The 11,376-nt window shown below is 44.4% G+C and overlaps 1 protein-coding gene across 1 annotated transcript; it reads right to left on the bottom strand.

Moving 5' to 3' along the window:
* Window positions 1–156: 156 nt before the first annotated feature.
* Window positions 157–11,023, bottom strand: LOC117044448 (protein dispatched homolog 2-like). The gene is made up of 5 exons (XM_033145227.1): window positions 10,851–11,023; window positions 9,579–9,691; window positions 5,460–5,578; window positions 4,749–4,846; window positions 157–4,247 (listed from the first exon to the last, which is right to left on the bottom strand). Exons 1-5 carry the CDS (start codon window positions 11,013–11,015, stop codon window positions 840–842), a joined length of 3,903 nt encoding a protein of 1,300 aa, XP_033001118.1. The 5' UTR covers window positions 11,016–11,023; the 3' UTR covers window positions 157–839.
* Between the last annotated feature and the right edge of the window lie 353 nt (window positions 11,024–11,376).

The following is an 11,376-nucleotide window of genomic DNA, read 5'->3' as shown; positions in this document are numbered from 1 at the left end:
GCACAAGAGGAAGTTATCAGTAGGGGGACTAAGGTTTGCAGAAGGGCACAAAATAAGTAGGAGGAGCAGACTCAATGAGGACTGAGCATGCTCAGTGGCCACAGAATCCTGACTGGCAGGGAGGTGGAAAACTAGGGTGGGTGGGTGTGTAATGAAACAGTATATCTAGGGAAAGGCATGGCTGGCTGGCTGGCTGGACCCCAGAACAGAAAAGTTCCACGCTGCAAAACAATTTCTTGCAGGTTCCACTTGTAAATTACATTGTAGGGGGAAATTGTAGGGGAGAGCAACCACCATTGTTTTTGAAGGGCTACTGGTTAGTCTTCTCTGAAAGAAAGTACCCCAGATAATATTACTTTCAGCTATCTGAATACAATTTCCCTAAGGAGATTTGTTTGACAGATGGTGAAAAGAGCGATGACTGAGCTAAAAGACACTTTTTGTGTCACGCCATCAATATCCAGTCGGTTAGTAGCAATGATGTTTTATAAAAGGGTTTTCCTTTGTCTTTAAAATATCCTTTGAGCCATTTACTTCACACTTATTCCACTCATCATCATGCCTCTCCGTTTACTCCAAAACGAATTGCACTGGAGAGAATGACAAAGAACTCTTGCTTAATAAACCTGCAGTATAATAGAGAATATGGCACTGTATTGAGCAGGCAGTTGAACAGCTGACACTGCAATAACATCTGCCTCTAATCCGCACCAGGTTTGCTGGCTTTGTAAAAATGCAGCCTGTTCTTGTTTTTGGAAAAGTTTTATACTCACTACTCAAAATGGAAATTAATTATCCTTGCCCCTGAAATAGCAATTATTTCCTCTGAGATGTTCATTTCAGTATCCAGAGTTTTGGGCGCCAGACCGCTTGATCCAAACATCAGGCATATCTGGTTTGCTGTTTGGCAAGACAACTGGATCCTCGCCCCCTACTCCTAACCTTTGAGTTTTCCTCAAACCGCTGTTTTGCTGGGATGCTGAAGCAGATGTGTCAAAGACAGTCTCCCTCAGGTCCAGCCTCAGGGTGTCTCTCTTTCCATTCAGGTGACCTCTTTGAGTTGGACAGCAAGAACCGGCTACATCTAAATGACCTGGGCAATAACTGGCGGATTCCATGAGTTTTACGCTTGGTTCAAAGTCACTCAGGGATGTCTCACTGGAGACATTCTGAGCACTGAAAGAGCTGCCAGTGGAATAAAGGCATCTGTGGAGTTCGTACATTTCAGTTTCTGGTACATTACTATTTTCTGAGGTATAATCTGATTTTTGTTGATCGGTGTTGCTTGAGGAGTGAGATTTATTCAGCAGTTTGTCATCAACTGTGCTGGCTGACTGAAGATGGTCCCAAGCTTTATGGCCATATTTTTTACATCTGCAGTCTCTGCAAGGCCTGTCCCTATGACTTTCTGCTTCATTTCCTGAGCTGCTTCCAGGTTTGTAAGGAGAAGATGTTTGCAGGGCTGGACATTGGCAAAGGGTTACATGACGCCCTGCACTCTGTTCCAGCTTCTGTCTGTCCTTTTCAGAGGAAGGATGAATTTCCATTCCAGAGCACTTGCTATCTTGGAGCTGAATGTCTTCAGATAAGACAGATGGACGATTGGACAACTTGCTTGTAGAGGTGCTGTTGTCAAAGCTGTCACTAAGCTTCCTGGCCAAAGGCTGGAGCTCGTACTGTTCATTTGCACTGTTGGATTCCTGACCTTTTTGTAACCTACTCTGCTTCTCATTTCCTCCACAGGTAAACGTTCTGTTGGAAGAGCTCGGGTCGTCCGAATAGTTTTTCAGAGCACGAGTGCAAGGCCAAATTATTTGTCCACAATTCTTCTCCGGGCCAAAGAAACAGCAGAGAGACTGGAAGAAGAAGCTCGCAAAGCCGCAACTGACACACTTGATCATCATCAGAAAAATGCCCAGCTTCCTGTAGGCCAGCACGGTGGCAGGCAGCATGATGACACCTGCCAAAAACAAAGCCGAAGTCCCCATGACAGTGGCACAGCTCATCTGTTTCAGGGAGAAGGCTACACGGCTCAGGCGATCAGGATGCGGACACAAGTGGTAGGATATGCAGTAGTTGACCGTGAAGTCAACGGAGAGACCCACTGCTACCGAAATGAATAGAGACTCCACCGCGTTGAGCTGCCACTCCAGGAGGACCAACAGGCCGACAGTTACCAGAACGGTGCCTGTAATAGCTGCGGCGGAGAACAAGCTAAGAAGGACATTCCAAGTTGTGAGCAAAAGAACCACGAATGAGATGGCTATTGATAAGCCCAGCACTACCATACTCTCTGTGTCCACACTGTGCTGGAGATTGTAGAGCTCCAGCTTGCTGGTGAACCAGCCGTTCTGAAGCCCCATGGGGGCTGCCTTCATCTCTTCTCTTATCCAGAGGCCAATTTCATCATAGAAATGCTTGGTCTTGCTATAGTTGAAGCTGTAGTGGTAAATGGTTTGAAACTGTAGCACCAAAGCAACCAGGTTGCCTCTTTCATCAAATCTGAGGCCTAGGTCCTGAGTCTCAGCCTCGTCTCTGTTTTGTTCCATGATCATCATCTTGATGCAATGAAGGAAGACTTCTCTGCTGTATGGGAAGGAGAAGTGATTACAGCAGAGGTTGAAGCTGTGATCTCTCTTAGAGCACTGGCGGCTATCCATCCACCGGTGGAATTCTTCCATGAAGCAAACGGTGGGTTTTTGTTCCAGTTCAGAGTAGTAAAAAGTTTGGTTTTTAACTTTTTGGCAAAAGTCCAGCAGCCATAGCTGAGCTTCAGAATTTTCAATGGTAAATGCTGGGTCCATCACCAGAGTACCATTGCTCTTGGGGTTAAAGTGATCCCCATTGTCCACTGGGAGTACACCCCATATAATAGTGACGGGCATGTGCAGGTCTTCTCCTCTCTCCAGCCTTTCGAACATAAACTCGTTACAATATTCAGCATCATACCTCTCAAAGGGGTGGCTTAGCCTGAAAACCTGCACAGATGACATGTCTAGAGAAGGCAGTTTGAGCCTAGGGTTCAGACAGGAAATGTAGGCACCCCCAATAGCCAAGGCAGTAAACCAGCAGATCCATATATAGCGGAACTTTATCACCCCACAAGGAAGAACTTTCTCAAATAATAACTTGGCCGTTTCGTGCCAGGTTTTCTGGATATGCCTGAGAATGTGGTGGAGAGAGAGAATGACACTCTTGTGCCCACTGTTATTCCAGTAGCCCTCTGGTTTATAGACACAGTTCCTTGCTAGGTAACGTTCATACAGCACAACGGTGGAAGGAAGCCAGGTCAGCATGAAGACCAAGTTCACCAGGACAGAGGTGCCCATGTAGATGGCAAAGCATCGAATGGCGGTTATGTAACTCATGTAGCTGGCATAGAAAGCAGCACCAGTCGTCAGGCAAGATGCTAGCATGAGATACCCAAAGTGATGCATGGTTAGTCTTACCCACTGCAGTAGCCCAGCGGATGGGTTCTGGCTCTTGCTCAGGTTCCAGAGATCGAAAAAGACAAAGGTGTGGTTGGCACAAAGACTGCTAAGAATGACTACCGCTGTTAGGTTTACAAAAGGGAAGTAGGAGAATCTGAAGGCCACCTTGTACAAGAAATAGGAAATCATCAAGGTACCAAAGACAATAATTAAGGTGATAAAAGTAATAAAGACCGAGCGCAAATAAAAAAATATGCTTAGAAATATGGCCAGTATCGCCAAGACTGCATACACGGTATCCAGTAATAGGTAGTGCTGGAATAATGTCTGCTTAAGGCCCAGATCCATCCCAGTAATGGAGGTGTAATTATCAAACAAGTCCCACGACTCAAGGTTCAGGTAGATGCCCATCATGGATGCTCCTTTCACCATAGGCAAGAACAGCAGGCTGTATTTCAGGGTTGGCACTTGGTATCCCACTGTCTGTGGACTGAGAAAATCTCGGTCGACGAGGAAATGAAGAAGCTGGTAAACAGCATGGAAGCGAGTGCATTTCTCAGGGATTTTGGAGCACTGGGCGTGCTTGTCTCTTTCAGTCTTGGGACCGATGCAAGGAGGGACGAGGACACCTTTGTGATAGTCGGGGGCACACGAACGAAGGAGCACGAGGGTGTGGGAAACATCAGCTTCGGTGACCTCTAAACAAGAAGACCGGTTGTACAGGGCTGCGATAAAGTTTCCAAGAGACCAACTTGGACAGCATTCGTTGGCTTCAGTACGCTGGCAGAGATTCCCAAACTCTGCATGAGAACGGATCTGGAAAAGCCAAAGGGGAAAAGAATGAATTAGGCCTGCCCCACTGCCACTTCCATTTCTGGTTTATCCTTTTGACAAATGTCTTGTTCTGAGGATGGGGAGTTTTAAAGATTTTGTTCACACACGTCCCCTGTTTCAGTTGTCTTTTAAAGCATAGTGTCGTGTTTTCAGGATGTAGTGCTCTACGGAATTTGTGGGGAAGGCTTGTAGCTCAGTGGTAGAGCAGAAAGTCTCAGGTTCAATCCCCAAGATCTCCAGGTAGGGCTGGAATATTCCCGATCTGAAACCCTGGAGAGCCTCTGCCAGCCTATGGAAACAATACTGTGCGAGATGGGCCAATGGTCCGACTAAGGCACCTCCTATGTGCCTCTCTGTGTGTATGAGAGAGAGAGAGAAACTATATCTGTAAGTAAGGATTTCATACTGATTCAGTAGCATTAACCTGAAGTTAAAACAATCCAGGCGTATAAGTGTGTGCATATTCCTTACAGCAATACCAACCTTGTCCTGTTCCATTTGACACATGGATTGTATTGCTTTCAAGTTCCATAAGCTTCCAGCAGTTGTGGACATAAATACCAGCTGAGAATAACTTTTCCCTAAGGGCCAAAATAGTAGGTACAGTTATGTAACAGAAAAGATACCTGACAACCTACTTGAAACAAGCTCTAGACATGTGGGGTGGGGGGGATGATGCTACAGGCTGCTTCCACTGTCCTTGTATAACTCTGCTTTCCAAAGAAGTAGCCATACAAGACTTACCCTGTTTGCTAAACCATTGGTTTCTTCACTCACTTAAACTTGGTCTATGCCACAGCTATCTAGTCTTCTTTATTTTATTTTCCTGTTAACTTGGCACCTGGTCATTTATTTATTTTATTTATTGTTTTATTTCATAAAATCTATACACTGCTTCATTTTATTTTATTTTAAAACTCTCAAAGCAGCAAATCATTCCAGTTTATACCCATGTCCTTGGATTACCAGTGCTGTAACTTGTGGGTTTTTGAGGCTGGGGGATAAGAAGCATCTCTGAGTCCTTTCACTAATACTAATGTGTGTGTGCGCGCGCACGCACACCCACCCACCACGCAATATTGGCCAACTCTAAGCTGATTAAGATTCTGCAGCCTTTAAATGTGTCTGTGGGAAGTGGGGGGTTTGTTTTCTTGCCTTGGTCAGTTCTGCGGGGCAATCTCAAACAAAACTTACCTGGGGGTCCACAAAAGAAGCCATCCTTTTCATAGTCTGGCTCCACCATCCTCCTTATTCTTGCTTCTCGTTCGCCTTGTATGGATCTCTGCCCTCTGTTCATGCCTATGCCCCCGTAACTAGCAAAAAAAGAAACGACATTGTCCTGAACTGAGCATTGTTCTGCAACTCATCTGCATGGCTTTTACAATACAGAGCTGTAAGAAAGGCTTCTCTTTCTCCCTCCTCTCTTGCCCTTGTCCTCTGCCAGGCTTGGATCCTACCAGGGCCGTCTTAAGCACATCCGGTGCCGTGGTGCAAAGCTCCCTCCGGCACCCCCCCCATTTCCCATAGTGTTTTAGGGAGGTTGGCCCTGCCGGCGGGGCTGGAGGAGGTGGGCAGCAGCTGGAGGGCAGCTCCCCCGGCGGGGAAGAGGCGGAGGCTGGACGCGGCGCCTCCCAGCTCAGCTGGCTGCTTCGTGCCGCGGTGGCCATGGCAGACGGAGACTCCAGGCATGGCACGGCATGGCGGAGGCGGGTGAGGGCGGCGAGCTGATGCCAGGAGGTGCCATGTCCAGCCTCCGCCTCTTCCCTGGCACCCTCCAGAACTTGGTGCCCTGGTGCCCCGCGTCACTAGCCTCTATGGGTAAGACGCCCCTGGATCCTACAATATGTTTGGGGGAACGTAAACAACAGTGTAACTTAAATAAGTTCCTGCCCCCTCCTTCTTCCTAGAAATATGTCACCTCACCCCACGTTGTTCTTCCCCACAGAGAGGTTTTCTTTTTTGCGGGGGGGGGGGATTTCCTTCTGTGATGCTCCTTAAGTCCACCTATGCTCACCCAACTTCTTTAAGCAGCGGAAATTCCAGGGGCACAGCACTTACCGAGTGCCGACATTGTTTCATTTGGAAGCAGCCCATGGTGTGTCATGTTTTTATTTATTTACAAATATAAAGGCTGGCCGTAGGTGGTGGGATAGTCTGAGCACTCCAAGGCGCAGCCAAATCCACTGCCCCACATCAGAGAGAGAGTGGGGGGGGGGAGAAGAGAGGTGTGTGGCATGGCCTGTCCTGCACCCTTTAAACTCGCCTGTTTGTCTCAGGGGTGAAGGGCAGTGCCCCATTGCCAGTGATGAAGTAAGAGCTAACTACCACTGCGCAAGAAGTGGGGTGGGTAACATGGGCATAGCCAGTGCTTTTTTTCCCTGGGGGTACGCATACCCCTAAACATTTTGTGAATCTTAGTACTTTTCTCCATTTACTGTATTTATTTCCCCCGATTTGAATTATAAAATGGTGATTTTTTTTTTAAGTCAAAATGAGAGTACCCCTAAACATATTTTTAAGGAGAAAAAAAGCACTGGGCATAGCCCATGTGAAATCCTCATAAAATTTAAATCCTCAAAAATTATTGAAAAGCATTAAAAATAATTCACTGAGGTTCTGCACCCTCAACAGAAGCCTGTCCCCCGCAATGTCCTTTTATTGAGGGGATTTTTTTACCTGTGGTCTCCCCCCAAAAAGCTCAATAACCCCTCCCCCCGGAAAAAAACTCCTGGCCATGTCTTGCTCTTTCCTCTATAAATAAAATGCCTTAGGCCAGCCCTACAGACACCTTGATCACATCTATGTTTTATATATGCTGTAAGCTGCCCAGATAGGTGGGGTATAAACAATAAAATGGTGGTGGCGATGGTTAGCATCATCATCATCATCCTTGGGGGAGGGGAGGCCAGCTTTTGCACCATTCAGAAGACCTAAGGAAGACTGGCTAATGATTAGTTTCCATGGAAACACATTGCCTGAATATCTGACTCACAGAAATATGGTAGGAAACCCATTACATTAACATCTTAGGCCTCTGTGCCTCTTGTTTGTTATCCCTGTGCTTCCTGCCCCCCCCCCAATATTGTTGCCTCCTCCAGTATGGAAATACAGACTACAGTCTTTTTTTCAGTTCCTATTTTATGCTGTTAAGCACCATGTATATTGATCGTTCCACAATACATAACATAATAAGAAATGGGTCATTGTTCTTTCTAGAGCAGGGATGTCAACAACTTTGGTTAATCCAATGGGTAGATCAGTGCCCGTGTTTTTATAGTTACAGGTAGGTAGCCGTGTTGGTCTGCCGTGGTCAAAACAAAATTAAAAATTTTAAAAATTCCTTCCAGCAGCACCTTAGAGACCAACTAAGTTTGTTCTTGTTATGAGCTTTTCAGATACACAGTGTGCATGCACATGAAAGCTCATACCAAGAACAAACTTAGTTGGTCTCTAAGGTGCTAATGGAAGGAATTTTTAATATTTTTTATAGTGTTTTTATAGTGGGAGTAGATCGCAGTCTCTTGGGAGCTGGACATCCCTGTTCTAGAGCAATAGTTCCCAAACTCCCTGCGCGTACACCCCCATCCCCTGGAAAAATCTGAGGTTCCTGTGGACCACTTAATTGGTTTTCTTGTCTGCCTGTTGTAGCAGTCGTAATGCACTGCGCTAGATGCATTTATTTACCGGTATTTCATAAAATTTATAAACTACTTGATTGTTTTTTTTAAAAAAAAACCAAAGCAGTTTACCAAAAGGCAAAACAATAAAATCCGGGGGGGGGGGGGTTCCAACTATGTTTTTAAACATATGAAAGTTAAAATACGGAAACAGATTAAAATTATCTCAACTTCCTAAGCATCTGGGTAGGTTTGCTTTTAGCAGGCACTGAAAAGAGTACAGTGAAGCTGCCTGCTTGATCTCAAGAGCCAGGGAGTTCCACAATTGCAGGCGATGCCACACTAAACAATCCTTAAGTTCTTACAAATGGAGAAGTGGCAGTATGTATTGGGCCTGTAGTCATGCCAATTCTGCCGGTTGAGGCAGTCAAGTGAGCACTTGGGTAAGGCGATCTCATAGGTAAACTGGTCACGAGTTGTTATGGAAATGGGAAATGATATACAATGAATTGAAAAAGATGTTCCAAAAAACTTTTATTAAAAAAACAGAAGCTTTTCTTTTGGGAATTATAGGGACAGAACTACCTCAATTGTATAGAAATTTATTTATGTATGCTACTACAGCAGCAAGAATGTTACTTGCCCCCCAAATGGAAAGAAACAGAAGTCCCAGTAAAGGAAGAATGGATACAAAAACTTATGGAATATGCAGAAATGGCAAACCTTACTGGAATATTAAGAAATCAAGATAACAAACACTTTATAAAAGAATGGAAATGGTTTACTGAATATTTACTGATAAATTGTAAACAGATAAAAACATTAGCAGGGTTATTTTAATATCCTGCAGTTTTATAAGAGTATATATTTACAGTAGATAATTACATGGGTAAATTAAATGAATTTGGATATGCAGAAGATATGAAAAAATACATTTTAGGAACCACAGAAAGAGGGGGAAGGAAGTCCAATTTTGAAATGTTCAATGGATTGTAAAAATTAATGAAATGTATATATTTGAAAAGTATATTTAAAAAAGAGTTGTTAAGGGCTTGGTATACTAATAGTAACTTGAGCCTGTAGCAAATCAGCAACCAGTGCAGATCTCTGAGCACAGGTGCTATATGCTGACAAGGCCTTACTCCTGTCAGCAACCGGGCTGCAGCATTATGCGCTAACTGCAGCTTCCGGATCCGGCATGAGCACCACTGCGGTAATCCAGTCTGGAAGTAACCAACCCATGAACTACTATAGCATGGCTTATGATAATTAACTATTTTTACAAACATGCTATAGACTGCCTGAAGGAAGCCAGTGGCCTGTGGACCAGAGTTTGGGAGCCCCTTGATCTAGAGCAGGCGTGGGGAACCTTGGCTCTTCCAGATGTTGCTGAACTACAACTTCTATAATCTCAAGCCATTGGCTATGCTTGCTAGAGCTGATGGAAGTTGTAGTTCAGCAACCTCTGGAGGACCAAAGGTTCCACACTCCTGCTCTAGAGATGCTAATTATAATGGGCAGAATTGAAAGTCCTGCAAAGGCATTTCCTCTCTTCTTGCCCCATGCGCTGTTCTGGGGCATCTCTTGAACCTCTCAAGCAGATTTGGCAAAGGTGTGTGGAGGGAACAAAGAGGGGAAAATCCTATTGTCGTAGTCGAAGATCTGTAATCCATACCCCTGCCCCCAAAACATGTACCTGTTGTCATTGTGAGGGGAAAGAGAGAGAATCTTCTTATAGCCTGTGTGGCTTTTCATATTCTTCCAAACGGTGAGCTTTCTGCCTATGTCGGTGTCTCGTGGCTCAAATCCCTATTTATAAATATAAAAATGTACACATTTCAAGATGTTATACAAGGACATTTCTATTTACAATACACCATTGGCTGCAGCACTAATCTAACGTGTATGTTCAGATGAGTCCTTTTTTCTGAAACATGTACAAATTTAAGATTTCAAGACTGGATAACCAGAATTAATCCTGAGCAAACCAAGTCTGGACCCATTTTAATGAAGTGTTTCAATAGGTAAGATCTCCCATTAATTTCAATGGGATTGAAGAAATTCCAGTTCATTTCAATTCAATGCAAATCTCTTGTGCAGCTCCCATCCATGTCAATAGGACTTTTGCTACGAGGATTTTGCCAAATATGCAAAGTCTGGATTTCGCCTTCCCACACCAGAAAAGGCCATAATTTACATCAGGACTTTATAAAGGTTATTTAATGAGTTCTGAAAATCTACAAGAGTGGTTTAAAAAGACGACAACAGTTATAATGTTCTCTTTGTAGTGGAAATTGTACTCAACATTGATCCAGAGCAGAACTCCAATGTAGAGTTAGCAGAGTAAAAACTTAAACACATTGCAGGATTCCCAAAAAATAGACCAGAGGCAATTAATATTTCATCCAGCAGAGCTTCACTGCTACTGAAGGCAAATGAGCATAATGGTCACAAATCCAGTATGTTCAGGATTGGCATTGTCCATAAGAAGTCCAGCTGCAGCAGACTTAACTGAAACTTACAATAATTTATAATAAGTGTAAACCTTAACACTATATACAGAATACCACACCAGAAGGAAGAGAGATAGAAAGAGAAAGTGAAACCCAGGCTCCTTCTGGCCTATTATTATAGTCAGTGTGATCTGGACAGAAGAGATAACAGAACCAGCTGAACTCAGCTTCTCTGAAGGAATAATCCAAACATCATGAACCTCCTGCTTGTTTCACACAGAGAAGCTTCCGGAACCTTCTTGAACTAATTAGAATAGGAAAGATCTCTACACATCAGATCAATACTTTCTGTACGAAGAAATGCAAACTGAAACTCTTTACATATTTTATTGGAAGTGTGTGGGGAGAAGAAATCTCATTAGGCACCTACAAGTATTTGCCAGGGCCACTCTAAACCAACCTTTACATGGAAGGATACTGTATGTCCCTGAGGCAGATCATCTGCAGGAACTTACCATCAAGGGTTCAGAAAAATCAGGCAAATTTCCCACTAACACGCTCACCAGCGTACAGACCAACACGGTCACCGAACAGAGCACTAAGACAGCGACTGGCCACTCAGCAATCACTTGGGACAAACTGGAAAGGAGCGAAAGGAAAACAAGAAGCTGCCATTTCATTTCATTTGCTGTTTCATTCATTTCTCTCCCCCCCCTCTCTCTTTCTCTCTCGTGGGTAAAGGGGGGGAGGTTCTTTCTTTTGACGTTACCAGTGAAAACCCACACTGGTTACTGGTGTGATCTGGCACCAGGTTTCAGGGTGGGTGCTGGTGGGAGCGGGTCACTGGCTCAGATTGGTTATTGGTTCAGATTACCTAAGCGCATGGTGACATACCTGTAACTATTCCCCAAGTCTTCACAGCTGGAGAACAGGCCACCTACCTGCCTCACTCTGTCCTGAAATTAGGCTCTTCCTTTAATCCCCCAAATAAATAAGTGGCTAAAATGTGTCTTATTTATCCTATTATTCACCAGCAGGACT

The sequence above is a fragment of the Lacerta agilis genome, chromosome 1 (genome assembly GCF_009819535.1).
Source record: "Lacerta agilis isolate rLacAgi1 chromosome 1, rLacAgi1.pri, whole genome shotgun sequence".
Classification (NCBI taxonomy): domain Eukaryota; kingdom Metazoa; phylum Chordata; class Lepidosauria; order Squamata; family Lacertidae; genus Lacerta; species Lacerta agilis.
The sequence above is the reverse complement of the archived record's forward strand: the minus strand, read 5'-3'. Positions and strand labels throughout refer to the sequence as shown.